The 17,776-nt window shown below is 44.1% G+C and overlaps 1 protein-coding gene across 3 annotated transcripts in view; it reads left to right on the top strand.

Moving 5' to 3' along the window:
• SLC18A1 (solute carrier family 18 member A1) overlaps nt 1-1,431 on the top strand; it is a 28,962-nt gene extending 27,531 nt beyond the window's left edge. For all 3 annotated transcript variants that reach the window (XM_066361086.1, XM_066361085.1, XM_066361083.1), the window contains 2 exons: nt 143-276; nt 1,069-1,431. In XM_066361086.1, coding sequence (XP_066217183.1) covers nt 143-276; nt 1,069-1,182 — 248 coding nt within the window. In that variant the 3' untranslated portion in view covers nt 1,183-1,431. The remainder of the gene's footprint in view (nt 1-142; nt 277-1,068) is intronic.
• The last annotated feature ends 16,345 nt before the right edge of the window (nt 1,432-17,776 follow it).

The following is a 17,776-nucleotide window of genomic DNA, read 5'->3' as shown; positions in this document are numbered from 1 at the left end:
AGAGCTTGGAGGCTGATTCTCCCAGGGTTCTTGAAATATTTGACCCTGAAACACCCTCTCGGTCACCTGCTGACCCTCACGCAGTGTCTTTCTTGTGGACAAGGCTCAGTAAACACTGGTGACTTTGATTCATTCCTCACAGGCCCGTCCACCGGGAGTGCCATTGCGCGCACTATTGGTTTCCCCTGGCTCATGGTCATCATTGGAGTCATCAACATCATCTATGCTCCTCTTTGCTGCTGCCTGAGAAGCCCCCCAGCCAAAGAGGAGAAGCTTGTAAGGACCTCTGACTACTGCTTTCCCTGTTCTCTCATTCCTTTTCATTCTGTGCTCTTCCTTCTTCCTTCTTTACTTGTCTCTCTGCTTTGCCATGTTTCCTGATCTTCTTTTCATCGTTATCTTTCCTTTGTGGACTTCCTTATTTTCCCTTCTCTACATAACCACTTCCTCTCTTACCCCAGGCAGTTATCAGGGCCCTAAGTAAATAAGAAAATGAGAAGTTTGTAAAGAGCTGAGAATAGGAACTATCTAAAGCATTCGATAGTTGCTGTAGTTACTAACAAAGCGTGAATTACCAAATTATCTCCTTAAAATGGATAGAATTACACTGAGCTCGCTCATTCATTCATTCATTCATTCATGTCTACCATAATCCTTACCGGGTCATCTCTTAAAATACCAAAACCACAAGAAAGAAAACCACAACATATGATTTTAGTTAACAAGATATTGCAGTATGGGCACCCTGTAGGTGTGGGTGGGCTGGGGGTGGATGTAGTGGTTGCTCTAAGGAACAACAGTAGCAAGGAAAGTGGTGCCAATTTTAGCCAGAGCCTGCACTTACCCCTGTTAGGATTCAATTACAAGATATCAGATGTTTGTCTTGACTAGGGTTGCTACAGCCAGGTGCCTTGGAAGACTGTGCACATACATGAGGCAGAAATAACGGTCCAATACTTGTTTCTTAAGTCTCCCCTGAGCCACAGGAGACCTGGCTGAGCTGTTGGGAAGGGAGCGAGGAGACTGAGGAAAGATGTGCGGTGATTTCTCCTCCTGCTCTCACTGCAGGCGATTCTGAGCCAGGACTGCCATGTGGAGACCCAGATGCAGGCAGTCCAGACGTCCACGAAGGCATTTCCACTGAGAGAGGACAATGATGAGGAGCCAAGCGGTGAGGAATAGCAGCAGAAGGTGGTTCCTAAGCCTGTCACCTGTGGCTCTTGAGGCTCAGACTTCAGTGACCTCCTCTTTCCCGGAACCAGATCATCATGGGCCACTCAACAGGTTTCACTTCCCTCTGCCCTGGGTGTCTCTGAACCCACCCTCCCATGGATGCCAGCCCAGGTTCCCCCCCACACCTATGTAACCCATAGCTCTCCCTCTATGCTTTGATGCTCAAGTGGCCCATCATTTGTGGGAGGACAGAAAGATGCTTTCTCCTAGGCTTCTGGGAAGCTGAATAAACCTGGGCTCTGGCAGGTTCTATAAGTGGTGACTCATTTCCTGGAGGCGGCAGTAAGCACAGTGTGCCCCTGAAACCAGTGGGGTGACTGACAAACCTCATTTCATCTGTTGTCTGATTTTTGGGTCCAATCCCAGCAGACTCTCAGGATTCCATGCTCTGTTCCTCCCTGAGTTCCCTGGCTAAGTGGAGAAAGCGTCAACATTGTGCGGCTGCTAAATTGTCAATTTGGGAGTTGGCCCTGTTTTTAATGTGTTTCTACCCCTGTGGCAAAGCCTACAGCTGCTAATGTGACTTTGTCCTCATGAATGGACGACTCTCTTTTCATTACCCATCAGGAGAGAAAGAGCCTGTCTCTTATGCTTGAGTTGCCGGCATTTTCACTGTTTGCTCTGAGGGTTTGCACCTCTACTTTCCTAAGCCTCTTGGGCTCTGAGAAATAAAAGTAGGAGCACAAGAAAAAACATCTATTAATCCCAAGATTTCATGGGAAGAAGTATAAAAAAAAAAACTGTGCCCTATAATCCCTTCTGTGGGTTTCCTAATTCTTTCCTAAGATCATAATGAGGCATTGTTCACGCTTGCTAATGAATGCGTTGTTATGTAATTCAGACTTGGCAAACTAGATGTTCTTTTATAGCAAAAGCAAGCCTATGGACAAACACATTAGGTACTATAAACATTTTGACTTTTTGCTAATTTTTTGAAACAGTTATTGAGTGATGGGGCTTCAAAGAGGTGGGAGACATGGTGCCCACCCTTAAGTAACTTTCCATCTCTATTTGGGCAAACAGGACAGGCACAGTACAACAATGATCAATACTGCACATTAGTGTGCAGTCTGTTCAGGTACGAGACAGGGATGCTCCTGGTGTGGGTGGGGAGGCATGGTGGAGATGGCAGCAGAGGCAGGAGTGGAAGACCCCCAAGTGCAGGCTGTGGGGTGCCTGGCTATCAGGTCAGGGGTCCAGGCTTGACTCTGGGATGCTGCCTAGCTCTGATCATCGCCCACCTGTGTGAGAGTTTGGTGGGTTCAGTACAAGCTCTCAATCATCAGAACACATTCAGGCTGAACCTCAGTAAATCTTATCACTTGGACAATGGATGACTGGTTTATGAGCACATGTCTTTAGGAGCCTGGCATTAACACCCTAATATGCAAAACCCAATGCGCTTATATCTTCATTCAGTCAGGATGGTACTTGTCTCAGATTTAGAAGGAGCTCAGTGATAAAATTAGGAAATCACTCGTCAAAATATGTAAGTTGTAACTATGAACGTCGAATGAATGTCTGCTGAGGGGAGGCCCCTGTGACTGCTGTGCCAAGGTGGAAGGGGCTCCCCCTCTCCTTCCTCTCTGTCTCTCTCTTCCCCTCCCGCAGCCGAGGCTCCATTGGAGCAAAAGATGGCCGGGGCGCTGGGGATGGCTCCTTGGCCTCTGCCCCAGGCGCTAGAGTGGCTCTGGTCGAGACAGAGCGACTCCCCGGATGGGCAGAGCATCGCCCCCTGGTGGGTGTGCCGGGTGGATCCCGGTCCGGCGCATGCGGGAGTCTGTCTGACTGCCTCCCTGTTTCCAGCTTCAGAAAAATACAAAAAAATAAATAAATAAATAAATAAGTAAGATTTTTTTTTAACTTTTTTTTAGATTTTTTATTTATTCATTTTTTTTTTTAGAAAGAGGAAACAGAGAGAGAGACAGACAGAGACAGAGAGAGAGAAGGGGGGAGGGGCAGAAAGCATTAACTCCCATATGTGCCTTGACCAGGCAAGCCTGGGGTTTTGAACCAGTGACCTCAGCATACCAGGTCAACGCTTTTATCCACTGTACCACCACAGGTCAGGCAAGATTATTTAAAAGAGAATGTCATTCTTGTCTTGCCAGTTTAACGTTGAGCAATATAAAACATATTTAAGGCGAAACCAATAAAAATAAATTAATCAGACAAGAGTCAACACCAAACACTCCAAGTTGGTCAGGACACACTTTTTGTTACCTATCAGAAACAAGTCATAAACATAGCCTATGTGGGAAATATAAAAAGGAGCATCACACTGAAATAGACAATGGAATTTGTCTTTATTTGTGGCTTCATAAAGGCCATGAAGAAAAGAATGCACGCTACATTTCCCACATTTACAGATGGCACTAAATTCTTCTAAAACTGAAAATACCAACCCAGCAAGGCCCAGCAAGAATGAGCCACAAGAAGTGTTTTAATAAAAGTACTATAGTGTCAGATGGCCTCCACTGTGACAGATTGAAGACATGCATTTCCCTTTAGGAAAGGGAGGAGGCGCAGAGATTCGAGGCATATCAATAAGGTGAGAGGTTCTGAACTACCAACTACCGTGCAGCAAAGAAGACAGTGGAACTAATGAGCTGTTGCGCTGTGCATAGTGGGCATTCCCAGAGTGTTGGGAACGGATCTGGAGACACTTGACTTACTAAGTACAGAAGCTGGGGTGGAAGACATACCACCACAAGGTAAGGCCATAACTGTGGAATCAGAGAAGATGCAGAGGAGGCATGCAAGTGGAAGGGTGGGTGGTGTGGAGAAATATGGGAAAACTGACACAGGGTTTCAGCATTGCTGTTGAGAAGTCCAGTGCTAGTTGATTCTCGATCCTTCAAATGAGATCTGCTGTTGCTTTTGGCTTTTAGAATCTCATTCTGGGTCTTCTGAAATTTCACAATAGTGATTCTTGTGGAGGTTTCTTAAATTCATTTTGCTGCAGTCCAGTAGACCCCTTCAATCTAGAAAACCGTGTTCTTTTGTTCTGGGAATTTTGTGTCATCTCCTTGATAATTTCTTCTATGTTTGCCTTTTACTTTCTTTCTAGAAATCCCATTAGTTGGCTGTTGGCTTCTTGGATTGATGGGTCTTTCTATTTCTTTCTCTCCTATCTTTTTAATTTTTTTTTTTGTTCTGCTCTCTGAGAGATTTCCTCAATTCTACATCCAACTGTTCTTTGTAATTTTTTTTTTTTCATTTTAGCTATCATAATTTATAAGAGGGCTCCATTTTATTATAGCCTCCTAATTTCATTTCATGGTTGCAATATATTTTATCTCACTCTGAGTGGGTCAAATTATTCTTTGCTCCCTGAGTTGGTGTGTCCCCTTAGTTCTGGTGTGGGCTTGTCTGAGCTGTTTCTCACTGTGGAGACTTTCCGTTGAAAGGCTCCTGGAACTGTGATGACTGGACCTTGTGAACTCTTGGGGTGACTGAGTGGCTGCTTTTATTGGCAAGCTCCCCAATGTCAATGACTGTTGGTCTTGTCTCTAAATGTCTCAGTGCACACTGTTCCTCCTGGTGTGCAGGGTTGGTGAAGTTAACGTATTTGGAGCAAAGTGGCTTAAGGGGGTTCAGAGTAAGGAATAGATGTCACCCTTCCTGTTTGAAGAATGGCACATCTCTTCTGCCCTCCATTGTGAATAATGGTTCAGGTTTTCTGGGGTGGGTGGTTGATTGGTTGGTTGGTGGGTGGGTGCTGTTTTTCTACAGAAAATGACAGGTAGGCTATTTGCTGGCTTTCAGTTATGGTGAAAGAGATCTAGGCATCTGATATAAACATTACCCCCAACAATCTACCTTTTCTCAGCCCCTTGCGCCACTTTCAATTCCTAATTCAATTCCTGCAGTTCTGTGACATAAATTAACTATTTTTATTGGCATCTCCTTTGGCTTGAATTTGCTATTTGGACATTCCATTTTTACTAATGTTATCATCAATTTTAAAAAAATAACTGATAGTTTATTTAAAAGGTTGATTTAAGCATCTGTAATGGTGACTTCAACCTCCATTCCTGGCTCATTACTAATGCAGGTAATCTGCTTAACATCTCAGAAGTCAATGAGTCGCCTGGGAACCTCATCTCAGAACTATCTCAAGTCTTAGAACCCTCCCCACAGGGAGTTTTTCTTGGAGTGACTCTCAGCATCTTGGCAGGCAGGCGTTTCAAGCTCCTCCTTCCACGTTGAGACTCTTTTCCTTTGAGCCTCTGATCAAGTCAACATGCACCTTCCCGAAGACTTTCTGCTGCAGCTGGTTAGAGTAATTCCAATTCGGTGAATCCCACCTCTGGCTCCTGGCTGTGGCTCGGCTTCCTGGCCAAATTGTTCCTCAGCCATGACAACAAACCGGTGAGTCAGGAGCGGTATTATTTTCATGGAGAGGAATTGCAAGAGGCCAAGGGAGGTAAAACAATGGACTTTATTAGTGCACCTGGGTACAGATGGGTTGAGCCCCCAAAAAAGGCATAAACCGGGTTAGGAGGGAGTCTAGGGGACTTATGGGGTTAGAAAGTTCCTACTGAGGAGCACATTGCTGAGAGCTGGTAGAATTTCATCTGCTCCTTGGAATCTAGGGGGGTCAGTCTGCAATTAGGCAGTTCCAGGAATACTGGGAAGATGTTTACAGCTGTTGAGTCTTCCAACCATGTCCGTTCCTCTTGGGTTAGACTATGGTCACTGTGATCTGCAGAGTCCTAATGAAAATGGGAGTTAGGAGTGCAAAATGGAGCTGCCTTTGTTCTACGTGACAAGCGGGAACAAAGCTTTCTCAGAGTCTCATCAATTTTTATTCAACATTTTCATCTGAACAATTAAAAAAAATTATTGGTATCTTTCTTGTGCTACTATCTACTTTTTCCAAATCTTCTGAATCCTTTCATGGAGTAGCTATTGGAGCTTATATGAGTCTTTATTCAAATCTTTCCTGTTCGTTTAAAGGAATATGGAGGGGGAGGGATGACTAAATTTAAATTTGCTTGTAAGGACATTGAAAAGAGCCAGAATTGAGACAAGTACGGAAAGAGTTTGGTCTGTGTGCCTGCATTTATCATTCACATTCACTGGAGTCTGGAGGTGTCCGAAGTCACGTGCTTCATTTCTCTAATTGGCCTGTTTTGTTAGCAGTTAGCTGGGCAGAGCCAGGCTGAGCTTGATTTCATGTGCAAGGTGAGTATGTCTGGCGCGCAAGGCTGGAGCTGGGTGGCAGTGGGGATCACCACTGTGTTGACACCTGCATCTAAAGCACTTTCCAGAAATTGTGGAAGCAGTAAGGCTTACTGTTTTACCATCTAACTCCTGTCTGGCAGCCCCTTGATCCATCCTGGCCTCCAGTCCCCACCCCTCTGAGCCAAAGTGTTTCTAAGGGCAGTCACTTTCTCTCTATTCCAGCTGGTCACATGGGTACCAGCCGAAATTCTTCCTGGTCTCTGCCCGTGGGTGTCTCTTCCCATAGTTTCCAGGACTGTTGCAATCATTCAGCAGCACCCAGGAGGGCTGGGGGCATGGAGCAGAGCTAAAATGCTTAGATTCCTGTCTTGACTCAAGTTCCAGGACTTTCCCCACCCCCACCCCACCGCAGGTTTCTCAGCTATTCTCCCCCTTTCCTTCCCGTTCTTCTGCTCCTCCTCAACTTCTGCTTCCTCCTCATTCCTCCTTTTAAAAAATTGTGTGGTATACATATAGTGAGTGCACTGACTTTATGTGTATGCCGAGTAAATGTATGTCTGTGAAACTGTCTCTCAGGTAAAAACACAGAGCTAGCCCTCATGTCAGAAGCCGGGCCCTCCTCACTCAACACCCACCCTTCCCTAAGGCGATCGCTGTTCGACTCCTATCCCCATCCATTGCCTGTTGTGGAATTTCATATGAAGTTCTCCATTTACCCAGATCTCTATTTTTCTCAATGTGATTTTATAATTTCCTCAACTAAATATCTTACTGTGAAGGCTATGAGATACGAATCCTCTCAAATATGCCAACTCACTTCTCCTTCCTGGGTTAAGTGTTACTGTCCCCACTTTACAGATGAGAAAATTGAGGCTAAGAGGCTAAATAATCAGCTTGAGCTCAGTCAGTTTCTCACATAAAAAGCAGAATGCAGATTTCAATTCAGGTTGGACAGCCTCCAGAGTCTGAGCTCTTTCTAAGCTAACATCTCAACAAACACCTTCTGCTCGTGAACAAAACTTAATACAGGGCTCTTTTTTATAGCGGGGAAGTATCACTAAAGTTTGGACCATAGGAACTTTTCTGTATATTTTGAGAAATATGCTCTGTCACCTTCATATCTACTCCACCCTGGTTTTTCCTTCCTCCTGAGACAACTTTCAAATCCTGTCTGAAAACTGGCCTCAGGTTTCTCGTGCTTATGACCAACTCACACCATAAAAAGTAAAGGTCAATCCCCCACTCTTTCCAGAAGGGGGCAGTAAATCCCACGTTATAACTGGTTGAAGGATTCTACCTAAACCAAATTCCAATGAGACTTGATGCAGGTAACTATTCACTATTGTGAGCCTTGCACACACTTACAAATTTTAAGTAACATTTATCTTCTACATCCTATTCTTCTTTATATCTCCTTCTAATGGGAGCTTGTCTGAACCAAGCCTCTCACTCTACCCTGCTGACCACCACCAGCTCTGAAGAGCATGGCTGAGGGTTCTATTTTCCTGTGGGCTCTGTCTCTTCCCAAGGCAATGGTAAAGAGTTGATTAGTAGTTTGTGTCAATGACTTACCTCAAAGTAATTGTTGATGGCTGACTTCAGTGCAAAAAACATTGTCTAACATCTGAATCATACCGGGAAAATCTCTAAGATAATTTTAAAAATAACATTTAAAACTACAAATAGAAATAGCTCATGCTTACTAAGTGCCAGGCACTTTTTAAACACAGGAGCCCACACAGGCAGTTGCAGCCTCCGTGTAGCCTAGTGGTAGTCAACCTGGTCCCTACCGCCCACTAGTGGGCGTTCCAGCTTTCATGGTGGGCTGTAGCGGAGCAACCAAAGTATAAATAAAAAGATAGATTTAACTATAGTAAGTTGTTTTATAAAGATTTATTCTGCCAAACTTAGCAAAAATCTGACATAAAGTACTTGGTAAGTAATTATTATTATATGCTTTAACTTGCTGTAACTCTGCATTATAAATTTTATAAAGTAAAGTTACTTCCCTACTTTATAAATCACCATTACTATGGGACCGGTGGGATACAAAAGTGGGCGGTAGGTATAAAAAGGTTGTCTACCCCTGGTGTAGCCTTTCCTGTGCAGGTGAGTTCCCAGTTCACAGTGTGGCAGGGCTGAAAGAGGTGGGGACCTCAGGGATCAGCACAGGCTGCTGCAGAAGCTAATCTCCTCAATGTAAGAGCTTGCTCTGACCTGACCAGGTGGTGGCGCAGTGGATAGAGCGTCGGACTGGGATGCTGAGGACCCATGTTCGAGACCCCGAGGTCGCCAGCTTGAGCATGGGCTCATCTGGTTTGAGCAAAAACTCACCAGCTTGGACCTAAGGTCGCTGGCTCGAGCAAGGGGTTACTCGGTCTGCTGAAGGCCCACGGTCAAGGCACATATGAGAAAGCATCAATGAACAACTAAGGTGTCGCAATGCTCAATGAAAAACTGATGATTGATGCTTCTCATCTCTCCGTTCCTGTCTATCTGTCCCTGTCTATCCCTTTCTCTAACTCTCTGTCTCTGGTGAAAAAAAAAAAAAAAAAAGCTTGCTCTGGTGCCAAACTTGCTGTTGATCTAGGGCAGGTGTGGCCAACAGTTTTTGCCCCCGGGCCAGATTAGAAAGAAAACGTTTTTCATGGGCCAGACGAAATATTAAAATTAAAAAAATATTAAATACAAAAAACGATTTGTTTAAGTAAACAAAATTTTATTATGCAATTTGTTAATGAATAAATGTAAGTAATTTAGTACAACAAATTAACAAAAAACTAATGTGACATGTTGCGGCGCTTTGCATCACCTATTATTTTTTAAATATCTGGCTTTATACTTGTAGTAGCTATTCTTAACACAGCCTCCAAATGTAAATCATTCAATCTTGATCTTGTTGTACTTTTATTTAGATTCATTAAAGAAAAAATTTGTTCACAAATATAAGTTGAGCTTACTAAATTGAAGTTGAAGATTACTAAATATTCCTTGGCAAGTTTTTTTTAATTTCCATATTTTCCATTATTCAATTGCTTATAAAAATTGCACAGACGAGTACAAAAGTTGTAAATATTTATAATGAAATTTTTTTAAAAAATAAAGAAGTATCGCGAGTCCATTCGACCAATTATTGGAAGTTAACCCTAGATTAGTGAGATGCGGAATTCTTTCCCACATATCACTATCTTCTTAAATATCTCGATTTCCAATAATCAAAGATGCTTCCGCTTCTGAGTAGCTGAGATTTTAACTTTCATTGTTGTACAATGGTTAGATATTGTAATTTATGTATAACGATTTAAAGTACCACTTATTTCATTTCCACAGTGCGTCATGTGGAGAATATTAAAAATTTAATCGCAGACCACATAAACTCATTACGTGGGCTGGATCCAGCCCGTGGGCCATATGTTGGCCATGCCTGATCCAGGGTCATTGGGCAGAGCCTTTCCCTGACCTGCTTAAACCTCATGGGGTGAGTGACCTTCCTATCTCTGATGTCCTGCGGTCTTCATGGGGGTGTCATTCACCTGGATTTTTATACACTTGGCCTTGTATTTTATCTTTTCTAGTCCGAGTGTATGAACGGAATCTCCGCAAGCCAGGGTGTGGACTCCTTAAGGGAGCTACACGCTTTATGGTCTTCTTAGAACTTTTCATAGTACAAGTTTAGAAACTCTCGACTGACTGGAACTCAGAGGGAGAGTCCCATTGCCAGTGCTCGCTAGCTGGCATTTCCCCAGTCTGGATCTAACAGGAAGGTTGGTCTTCACCAATCCTATTGTTCTAGATTCTGTGTACCCTGTTTTGTCTCTTTTAGGGTCTATGTAAAGAAATGCTGAGTGACAAAACCAACGATTAATTGTGGGGAGAGGGGGACTTCGGAATGTTCTACTGCCCTGTGATTGGCAAATTGGTTTAATTTCTGTTTGTTTGGGGGTTTTTTTGTTTGTTTTGTTTTGTTTTTGCTTTTGAGTATGGACATTTTTCATGTCAGTATCAGACAGTTCTCAGCAGTCAAAAGGGGACAGGCCGTTGCCCTGGCCAGTTGGCTCAGTGGTAGAGCTTCAGCCTGGTGTGCAGGAGTCCCAGGTTCGATTCTTGGCCAGGGCACACAGGAGAAGCACCCATCTGCTTCTCCACCCCTCCCCCTCTCCTTCCTCTCTCTCTCTCTCTTCCCCTCCCGCAGCCAAGGCTTCATTGGAGCAAAGTTGGCCCGGGCGCTGAGGATGGCTTCATGGCCTCTGCCTCAGGCGCTAGAATGGCTCTGGTTTCGGCAGAGCAACGCCCCAGATGGGTGGAGCGTCGCCCCCTGGTGGGTGTGCTGGGTGGATCCCAGTCGGGCGCATGCGGGAGTCTGTCTGACTGCCTCCCTGTTTCCAACTTCAGAAAAATACAACAACAAAAAAAGGGGACAGGCCGTTTTGGTTGGAGAAATTTCTAGCAGGCTCACTACAGCACCTGACTTTGGCCTCTGCCTCCCCCTTCAGAAGCAATGGAAGCATAACAGATGGTGCCATTGGACAGGCACAGAGAACTGGGGAATGTGGTTCCTCACGGTTCTCAAAGGGCCATGAGAACCAGTCACCAGCAGAGCCTTTCCTCAGCCCAAGACTGAATTCCAGCCAGAATTGCCCTGGAATTTCCTCTTCCCACAACTCCTGTCCCTGGATTCCAGACCTTCAGAGTCCTGATTACCCTTTCCAGGGGGACAGCAAAGCCTTGCTCAACAGGCCATCTGGTGTGGGTGGGAAAGGACTGCAGGCCTCAGGGTTCAAAAACTCAGGGACAAATCCTTGCTGCACCTGTCATTCACTCTGAGTCCTCAAGAGGGCATCACTCACTGGCCTGTTTTTCATATGGACTTGGAGTGATTAATTCCCTGGGGCCAGTGGAGTCACGTGTGGGAAGGCACAAACAGTAATGAGTCTGTCACATAGACAGGTCACAGGCCCCAAGAACTTTGGGAAGATTTCCCTCCCTTCCAGAACATCTTGAGATTAGCTGGATCTTCTGGAGGCTGGATTTTCACCCAGAGGAGTGAAATGATGGGAAGGAGGGAGAGAGCCTCCAAGTACAGGGCACCCAGGCCTCTCCGCATCTGCTGGCGTTAATGGAGATGCAGAGTCTGAAAATCGATCTTACTTTAGGATGCCAGGGCCGGGAAGGAGGAAAAAGACACGTTCTCAGGCTAACCTAATCACTACAAACCCCTTGGTTAGTCATAGTGAGTCCAGCCCGGCAGAGGGAAGCCCACTCAGCTTGACCCATTGCCATGTGATTAGCATGTGATGGTACAAATCAAGGGAAAAGATTTACATAAACAAGTGAAGTATTTAGAAAGTAATTCAGGTAACTCCTCTGTGGCCTGCACAGACCCCATGATTATCTGTTAACATTGCTGATAGCAAAGCAGAAGTTTCTACTGTGAACAAGAAGCACAGACTCTTAGCATGGGCAGGTCTGATGGGTGTGTTAGGCTGATACTCTTTCTTTATGACATGGACAAAGGGTGCAGTCCCTTTTACTCACACACTTCCTCTCAGAGGGACCTCACTACCTCTCTGCCATTCAATCTAATATTGGACAGATCTAACAGTTACCAAGTTATTTCTTATCTGGGAAGAAGGTTTAACATCCATAGAGATCAGGGAAAGCTGGGCATTGGTCCAGGGCACTGGAGCGCCCCTGGCTGGCTTCCCCTCCGTGCTGCCGGCTTAGAATGGATGAGGGGTAGCGTAGATGGGGGGAGGGGAGAGGGAGCACAGCGTTTGTTGCTGTGCCTAGTTGTGTGGCCTGCCGAAGGGAATGAGTTTCCCTTACGCCACATGGAAAGCTTGTGGTTATGCTCCAACACCTAGCTGGAAGGGCCCCTCCTCAGTGTCCGCACCTCTGATTTGTCAGGCGGAGTCACTCCTCTCTCTTCGCTTGCCTCTGTTGTAGCAGGAGTGAACATAGCTGCTGTAATCTTACAAGCATCTCACTAGACTCCAAGCTCCCCAGGCTGCTTACTGGGTCTTATATCCACCTTCTCATCCTGAGTGTCTGTTAGAGACCCAGCAGACAGTGCGCACTCAGCCAGTGTCTGTTGTTGAGACCCATTTATATATGTAGATAGAGATAAAAGATACAAACCCTTCTCCCTCCTTCCTTCCTTCCCTCCTTCTTTCCCTCCTCCCTGCCTGTGGAGGACAGATGGAAATGCCCTCAGAATGAGCAGTAGTCGTGAGAAAAGCTTCAGACTTTCTCATAAAGCTCTTGAAAAATTGCAGTTTGCGGCACATTTAAACTTAGCAGTTAGTAACAACAACTTACAAGTGAAAAGCAAACTAAATTGTTTAATTGAAAAGAACATTTGGATTTCTAAGTGAAAGAAGTCAAGCTGTTATTTAGACATTATCCCCATCCATACTTTCATCTCCCTGCCCAGTAAATTAACCTTTCTGCTTTCTAGCATTCCATTAACTATGAGTAAGTGTGAGCACAGTAAACTGTAGTGCACCCAGAGATGTCTGCGCAATGGATTCCTGAGGTGGTGAGAGAGAAGGTCCGTCAGAAGCCCCTCACCCATGCCCCCCTTTTGTCCCTCTGCGCCCAGAGGTGTCTGCAGCCTGCCCTGTGAGGAATATTGTGATCCGTGCGCTTTGCAATCAACCAACACTGAAGTGTGCTTCCTGACAACTTGTTGGGAATTAATTTCCAGATTTAGCTTGAAGCTTTGGGTCTAACCTTGCCACCACAACTCCCTCCAACCCAGCGTGCTCTGGGATAATTTAGCCAGCAGGGGCGCCTCCCCACAGCTCAGAAGAGACCGCTGAACCTAGGGAATCCCTGACTCAGCTCAGAACCGGAATGGAGGGTTCCTCTCCCCTCAGAGATGCTGTAATAGCCACAGGGCCTAAGGGTGCTGTTGGAATCCAGCACTGGACCCCGCTCCCAGCCCTGCCCGCTCCTAACTCGCTCTGGGATCTTAAAAATATCTCTTTCTCTGAGTTTCAGGTTTCTTAACTCTTGTTTACAGATAGGGGGATGGAAAAGCTGAAAACAGTCCAGGCAGCCATAAAAAGATCAATAAATAGTGGTATTCTTATAAGAAATATGCAGCTACTCTCAAACACAGAGTTGGATCACAAAACCTAATCTTGAGAGAAAAAAATGGACACAAAAGACACATTCAGCAAGAGTTCATTTGTATAACGTTCAGAGCCAGCTGAATCTTAATTGGTGTGGCTAGGTTAGCCTAGTGGTTAGCCTAGGTCTGAGGAGGAGGCAGGGTTGTTGCTGGGGTCTGTGACATTCTGTTTCTTGATTTTGATAGTGGATTCAGGGGTGTGTTTACTCAGGATTTGTCCACCTTTTCTGAGTCTATCTGATATTTTATTTAAGAATTGTACTTAAAAAGAAATGAAGAGACAGAACTGTATTCTCCCTTCTGGGGTTAATCACATCGAGAGCTTGGATGTGCACTTAATGTGACTACCCCTCCCGGGGTAGAGGGAGCCTACTCAGAAGTCTGTATTCCAAAAACGAGTGGTGAACTTCAGATCCCATTCCAGGCCAGAGGGTTCCATGGAGTTGTCCCGGGTGCTCAGACAGGGTTTTATGTAACCCCGGCCACTTGACATTATGTAAACATATGTGGAGCCACCTCCAGGACAAGACGTGAAGCACTGGCAACACCCCAAAGGTTTCTCTACTTGGTCCACTAACCCCAGGGTAATCATTGTTTCAGTTTTAGTTTAATTTGTTTTGCTTATTGGATATTCAAGTAAGATTTAATCTAAACAATGCTTTCTGAGAAAAATACAGTTTTAAAACATGTAAAGCTACATTTACATGGCTCCCACGCTTCCTAGGAACAATACCTTTCTATAGACGCTTAAAAATTCCTTGCTGTTTTAAAATACTTCTCTCTTTCCTAGAAACCTAATGGGGAAATGGCCTGTAAACAGTGGGGAGAGTAGGCTGTGATCACAAATAAGGCATCCAGGAAATGCAAGTCCTCAGCTCTCAGCTCAGAGAGCACCCTCTCTAGGGAGTGGTCTGTGGGGTCTGCGGGCAGAGCTGTGCCCCATCCTCAGCGCCCCCACAGAGCCGTGTGCATCAGGAGGGGGCCGTGGCGCCATGATGCTTACAAAGCGGTCTCCCTCAGTAGCACACGTGCCTGTGAGTTAAGGGGTGTCTTACTCATTATTTACTCAAGCACAAGGAATATGGACACAATTATGGCAGGTGATGGGGCAGGTAGGAGAATAATGGCTGACAAGAGACGTCGGATCCTAGTCCCCGGAATCTGTGACTGTCTATTTCACATGGCCAAGGGGACTTGACAGAGGTGATTAAGGTCAAGAATCCTGAGTTTAACAGATTATGCTGAATTATCTGGTGTTCCCAACCTGATCAAATGAATCTTGAAAAAGAACCTTTTCCAGCTGAAGTCAGAGCCAGACAGGAACAAGACAACAGAAGGAGGGGCAGAAGATCCCATATTGTAGGCTTGGGACACAGATGGAAGGGCCATGGGCCAAGGAGTGGGGAGGCCCCTAGAAGCCAGACAGGCAAGGCGGTGCATTCCCCTGGAGCCTCCAGCCACCAAAAGGAATGCAGCCCTGACCACTGCTGGATTTTAGCCCAAGGAGGCTCATTTTTAACTTCTAACTTATAGCACTGTATGCTAATAAATGTGTGTTGTTTTAAGCCACTAAGTTTGTACAATATAAGACCAATACAGATACAAAAAATGAATGGAGAGAGAAAGTTGAGTGGTTGGGTAAAAGGAGGCGTTAAAGATGGTTTACGTAAATCCACCAGGGGGAGCCCTGACCACACTGTAGAAACCTCACTTCTCTCCTTCCGGGCGTCCAACTTTTCCATTTTCAGAGTTTTCTCCAGTTGTAGAAAATTGTTACTCGGTAAAAGGCTCAAGGGAGAACTGTGAAGTAGTTGTTTCGGTCGCTTCTCTGTACCCTTTCTGTTCAGAATGCACAGAGGCTGAGTATCGCTGTCTACCCCAAGGACCAGGGTCTACTCGCTGCAGGTTCTAACCCGGGCTGGGGCTCCCGGGGCAGCGCCCCAGTGCTGGGCTGCCAGCCAGCTTTCTACCAAGTAAAACCTACATGGACCTTTTATTCTTTTTTTTTTTTTTTTTTTTTTTTTTTTTGGGCTTTCATTTTGAAATTTTTTTTTTTTTTTTTTTTTTTTTAATATATAATTTTATTTTTTTAATGGGGTGACATCAATAAATCAGGATACATATATTCAAAGATAACAAGTCCAGGTTATCTTGTCGTTCAATTATGTTGCATACCCACCACCCAAAGTCAGATTGTCCTCTGTCACCTTCTATCTTGTTTTCTTTGTGCCCCTCCCCACCCCCTATCCCTCTCCCATTCCCCCCTCCCCCCCGTAACCACCACACTCTTATAAATGTCTCTTAGTTTCACTATTATGTCCCACCTACGTATGGAATAATACAGTTCCTGGTTTTTTCTGATTTACTTATTTCGCTTCGTATCATGTTATCAAGATCCCACCATTTTGCTGTAAATGTTCCGATGTCATCATTTCTTATGGCTGAGTAGTATTCCATAGTGTATATGTGCCACATCTTCTTTATCCAGTCATCTATTGATGGGCTTTTTGGTTGTTTCCATGTCCTGGCCACTGTGAACAATGCTGCAATAAACATGGGGCTGCATGTGTCTTTACGTATCAATGTTTCTGAGTTTTTGGGATATATACCCAGTAGAGGGATTGCTGGGTCATAAGGTAGTTCTATTTTCAGTTTTTTGAGGAACCACCATACTTTCTTCCATAATGGTTGTACTACTTTACATTCCCACCAACAGTGTATGAGGGTTCCTTTTTCTCCACAGCCTCTCCAACATTTGCTGTTACCTGACTTGCTAATAACAGCTAATCGAACAGGTGTGAGGTGGTATCTCATTGCCGTTTTGATTTGCATTTCTCTAATAGCTAAAGAAGATGAGCATCTTCTCATATATCTGTTGGCCATTTGTATTTCTTCCTGGGAGAAGTGTCTATTCATATCCTCTTCCCATTTTTTTATTGGATTGTTTGTTTGTTTGTTGTTGAGTTTTATGAGTTCTTTGTATATTTTGGATATTAGGCCCTTATCTGAGCTGTCGTTTGAAAAAATCATTTCCCATTTAGTTGGCTTTCTGTTTATTTTGTTATCAGTTTCTCTTGCTGAGCAAAAACTTCTTAGTCTGATGTAGTCCCATTCATTAATTTTTGCCTTCACTTCTCTTGCCATTGGAGTCAAATTCATAAAATGCTCTTTAAAACCCAGGTCCCTGAGTTGAGTACCTATGTCTTCTTCTATGTACTTAATTGTTTCAGGTCTTATGTTTAGATCTTTGATCCATTTTGAGTTAATTTTTGTACAGGGGGAGAGACTGTAGTCCAGTTTCATTCTTTTGCATGTGGCTTTCCAGTTTTCCCAGCACCATTTATTGAAGAGGCTTTCTTTTCTCCATTGTGTGTTGTTGGCCCCTTTATCAAAAATTATTTGACTATATATATGTGGTTTTATTTCTGGACTTTCTATTCTGTTCCATTGGTCTGAGTGTCTATTTTTCTGCCAATACCATGCTGTTTTGATTGTCGTGGCCCTATAATAGAGTTTGAAGTCAGGTATTGAAATGCCCCCAGCTTCATTCTTTTTCTTTAGGATTGCTTTGGCTATTCGGGGTTTTTTATAGTTCCATATAAATCTGATGATTTTTTGCTCTATTTCTTTAAAAAATGTCATTGGAAGTTTGATGGGAATTGCATTAAATTTGTATATTGCTTTGGGTAATATAGCCATCTTGATTATATTTATTCTTCCTAGCCAAGAACAAGGTATATTCTTCCATCTCATTATATCTTTTTCGATTTCCCTTAACAATGGTTTATAGTTTTCATTATATAAGTCCTTTACATTCTTTGTTATGTTTATTCCTAAGTATTTTATTTTTTTTGTTGCAATTGTGAAGGGGATTATTCTTTTGAGTTCCTTCTCAGTTGTTTCATTGTTGGCATATAGAAAGGCTATTGACTTCTGTATGTTAATTTTGTATCCTGCGACCTTACTGTATTGGCTTATTGTTTCTAGTAGTCTTTTTGTGGATTCTTTGGGGTTTTCGATGTATAGGATCATATCATCTGCAAAAAGTGATACCTTTACTTCTTCTTTTCCGATATGGATGCCTTTTATTTCTTTGTCTTGTCTGATTGCTCTGGCTAGAACCTCTAGTACCACATTAAATAAGAGTGGAGAGAGTGGACAACCCTGTCTTGTTCCTGATTTAAGGGGGAAAGCCTTCAGTTTAGTGCCATTTAATAT

Source organism: Saccopteryx leptura, chromosome 1 (assembly GCF_036850995.1).
Source record: "Saccopteryx leptura isolate mSacLep1 chromosome 1, mSacLep1_pri_phased_curated, whole genome shotgun sequence".
In the NCBI taxonomy this organism is placed as follows: Eukaryota; Metazoa; Chordata; class Mammalia; order Chiroptera; family Emballonuridae; genus Saccopteryx; species Saccopteryx leptura.
This window is presented reverse-complemented; position numbering and strand designations above follow the sequence as displayed.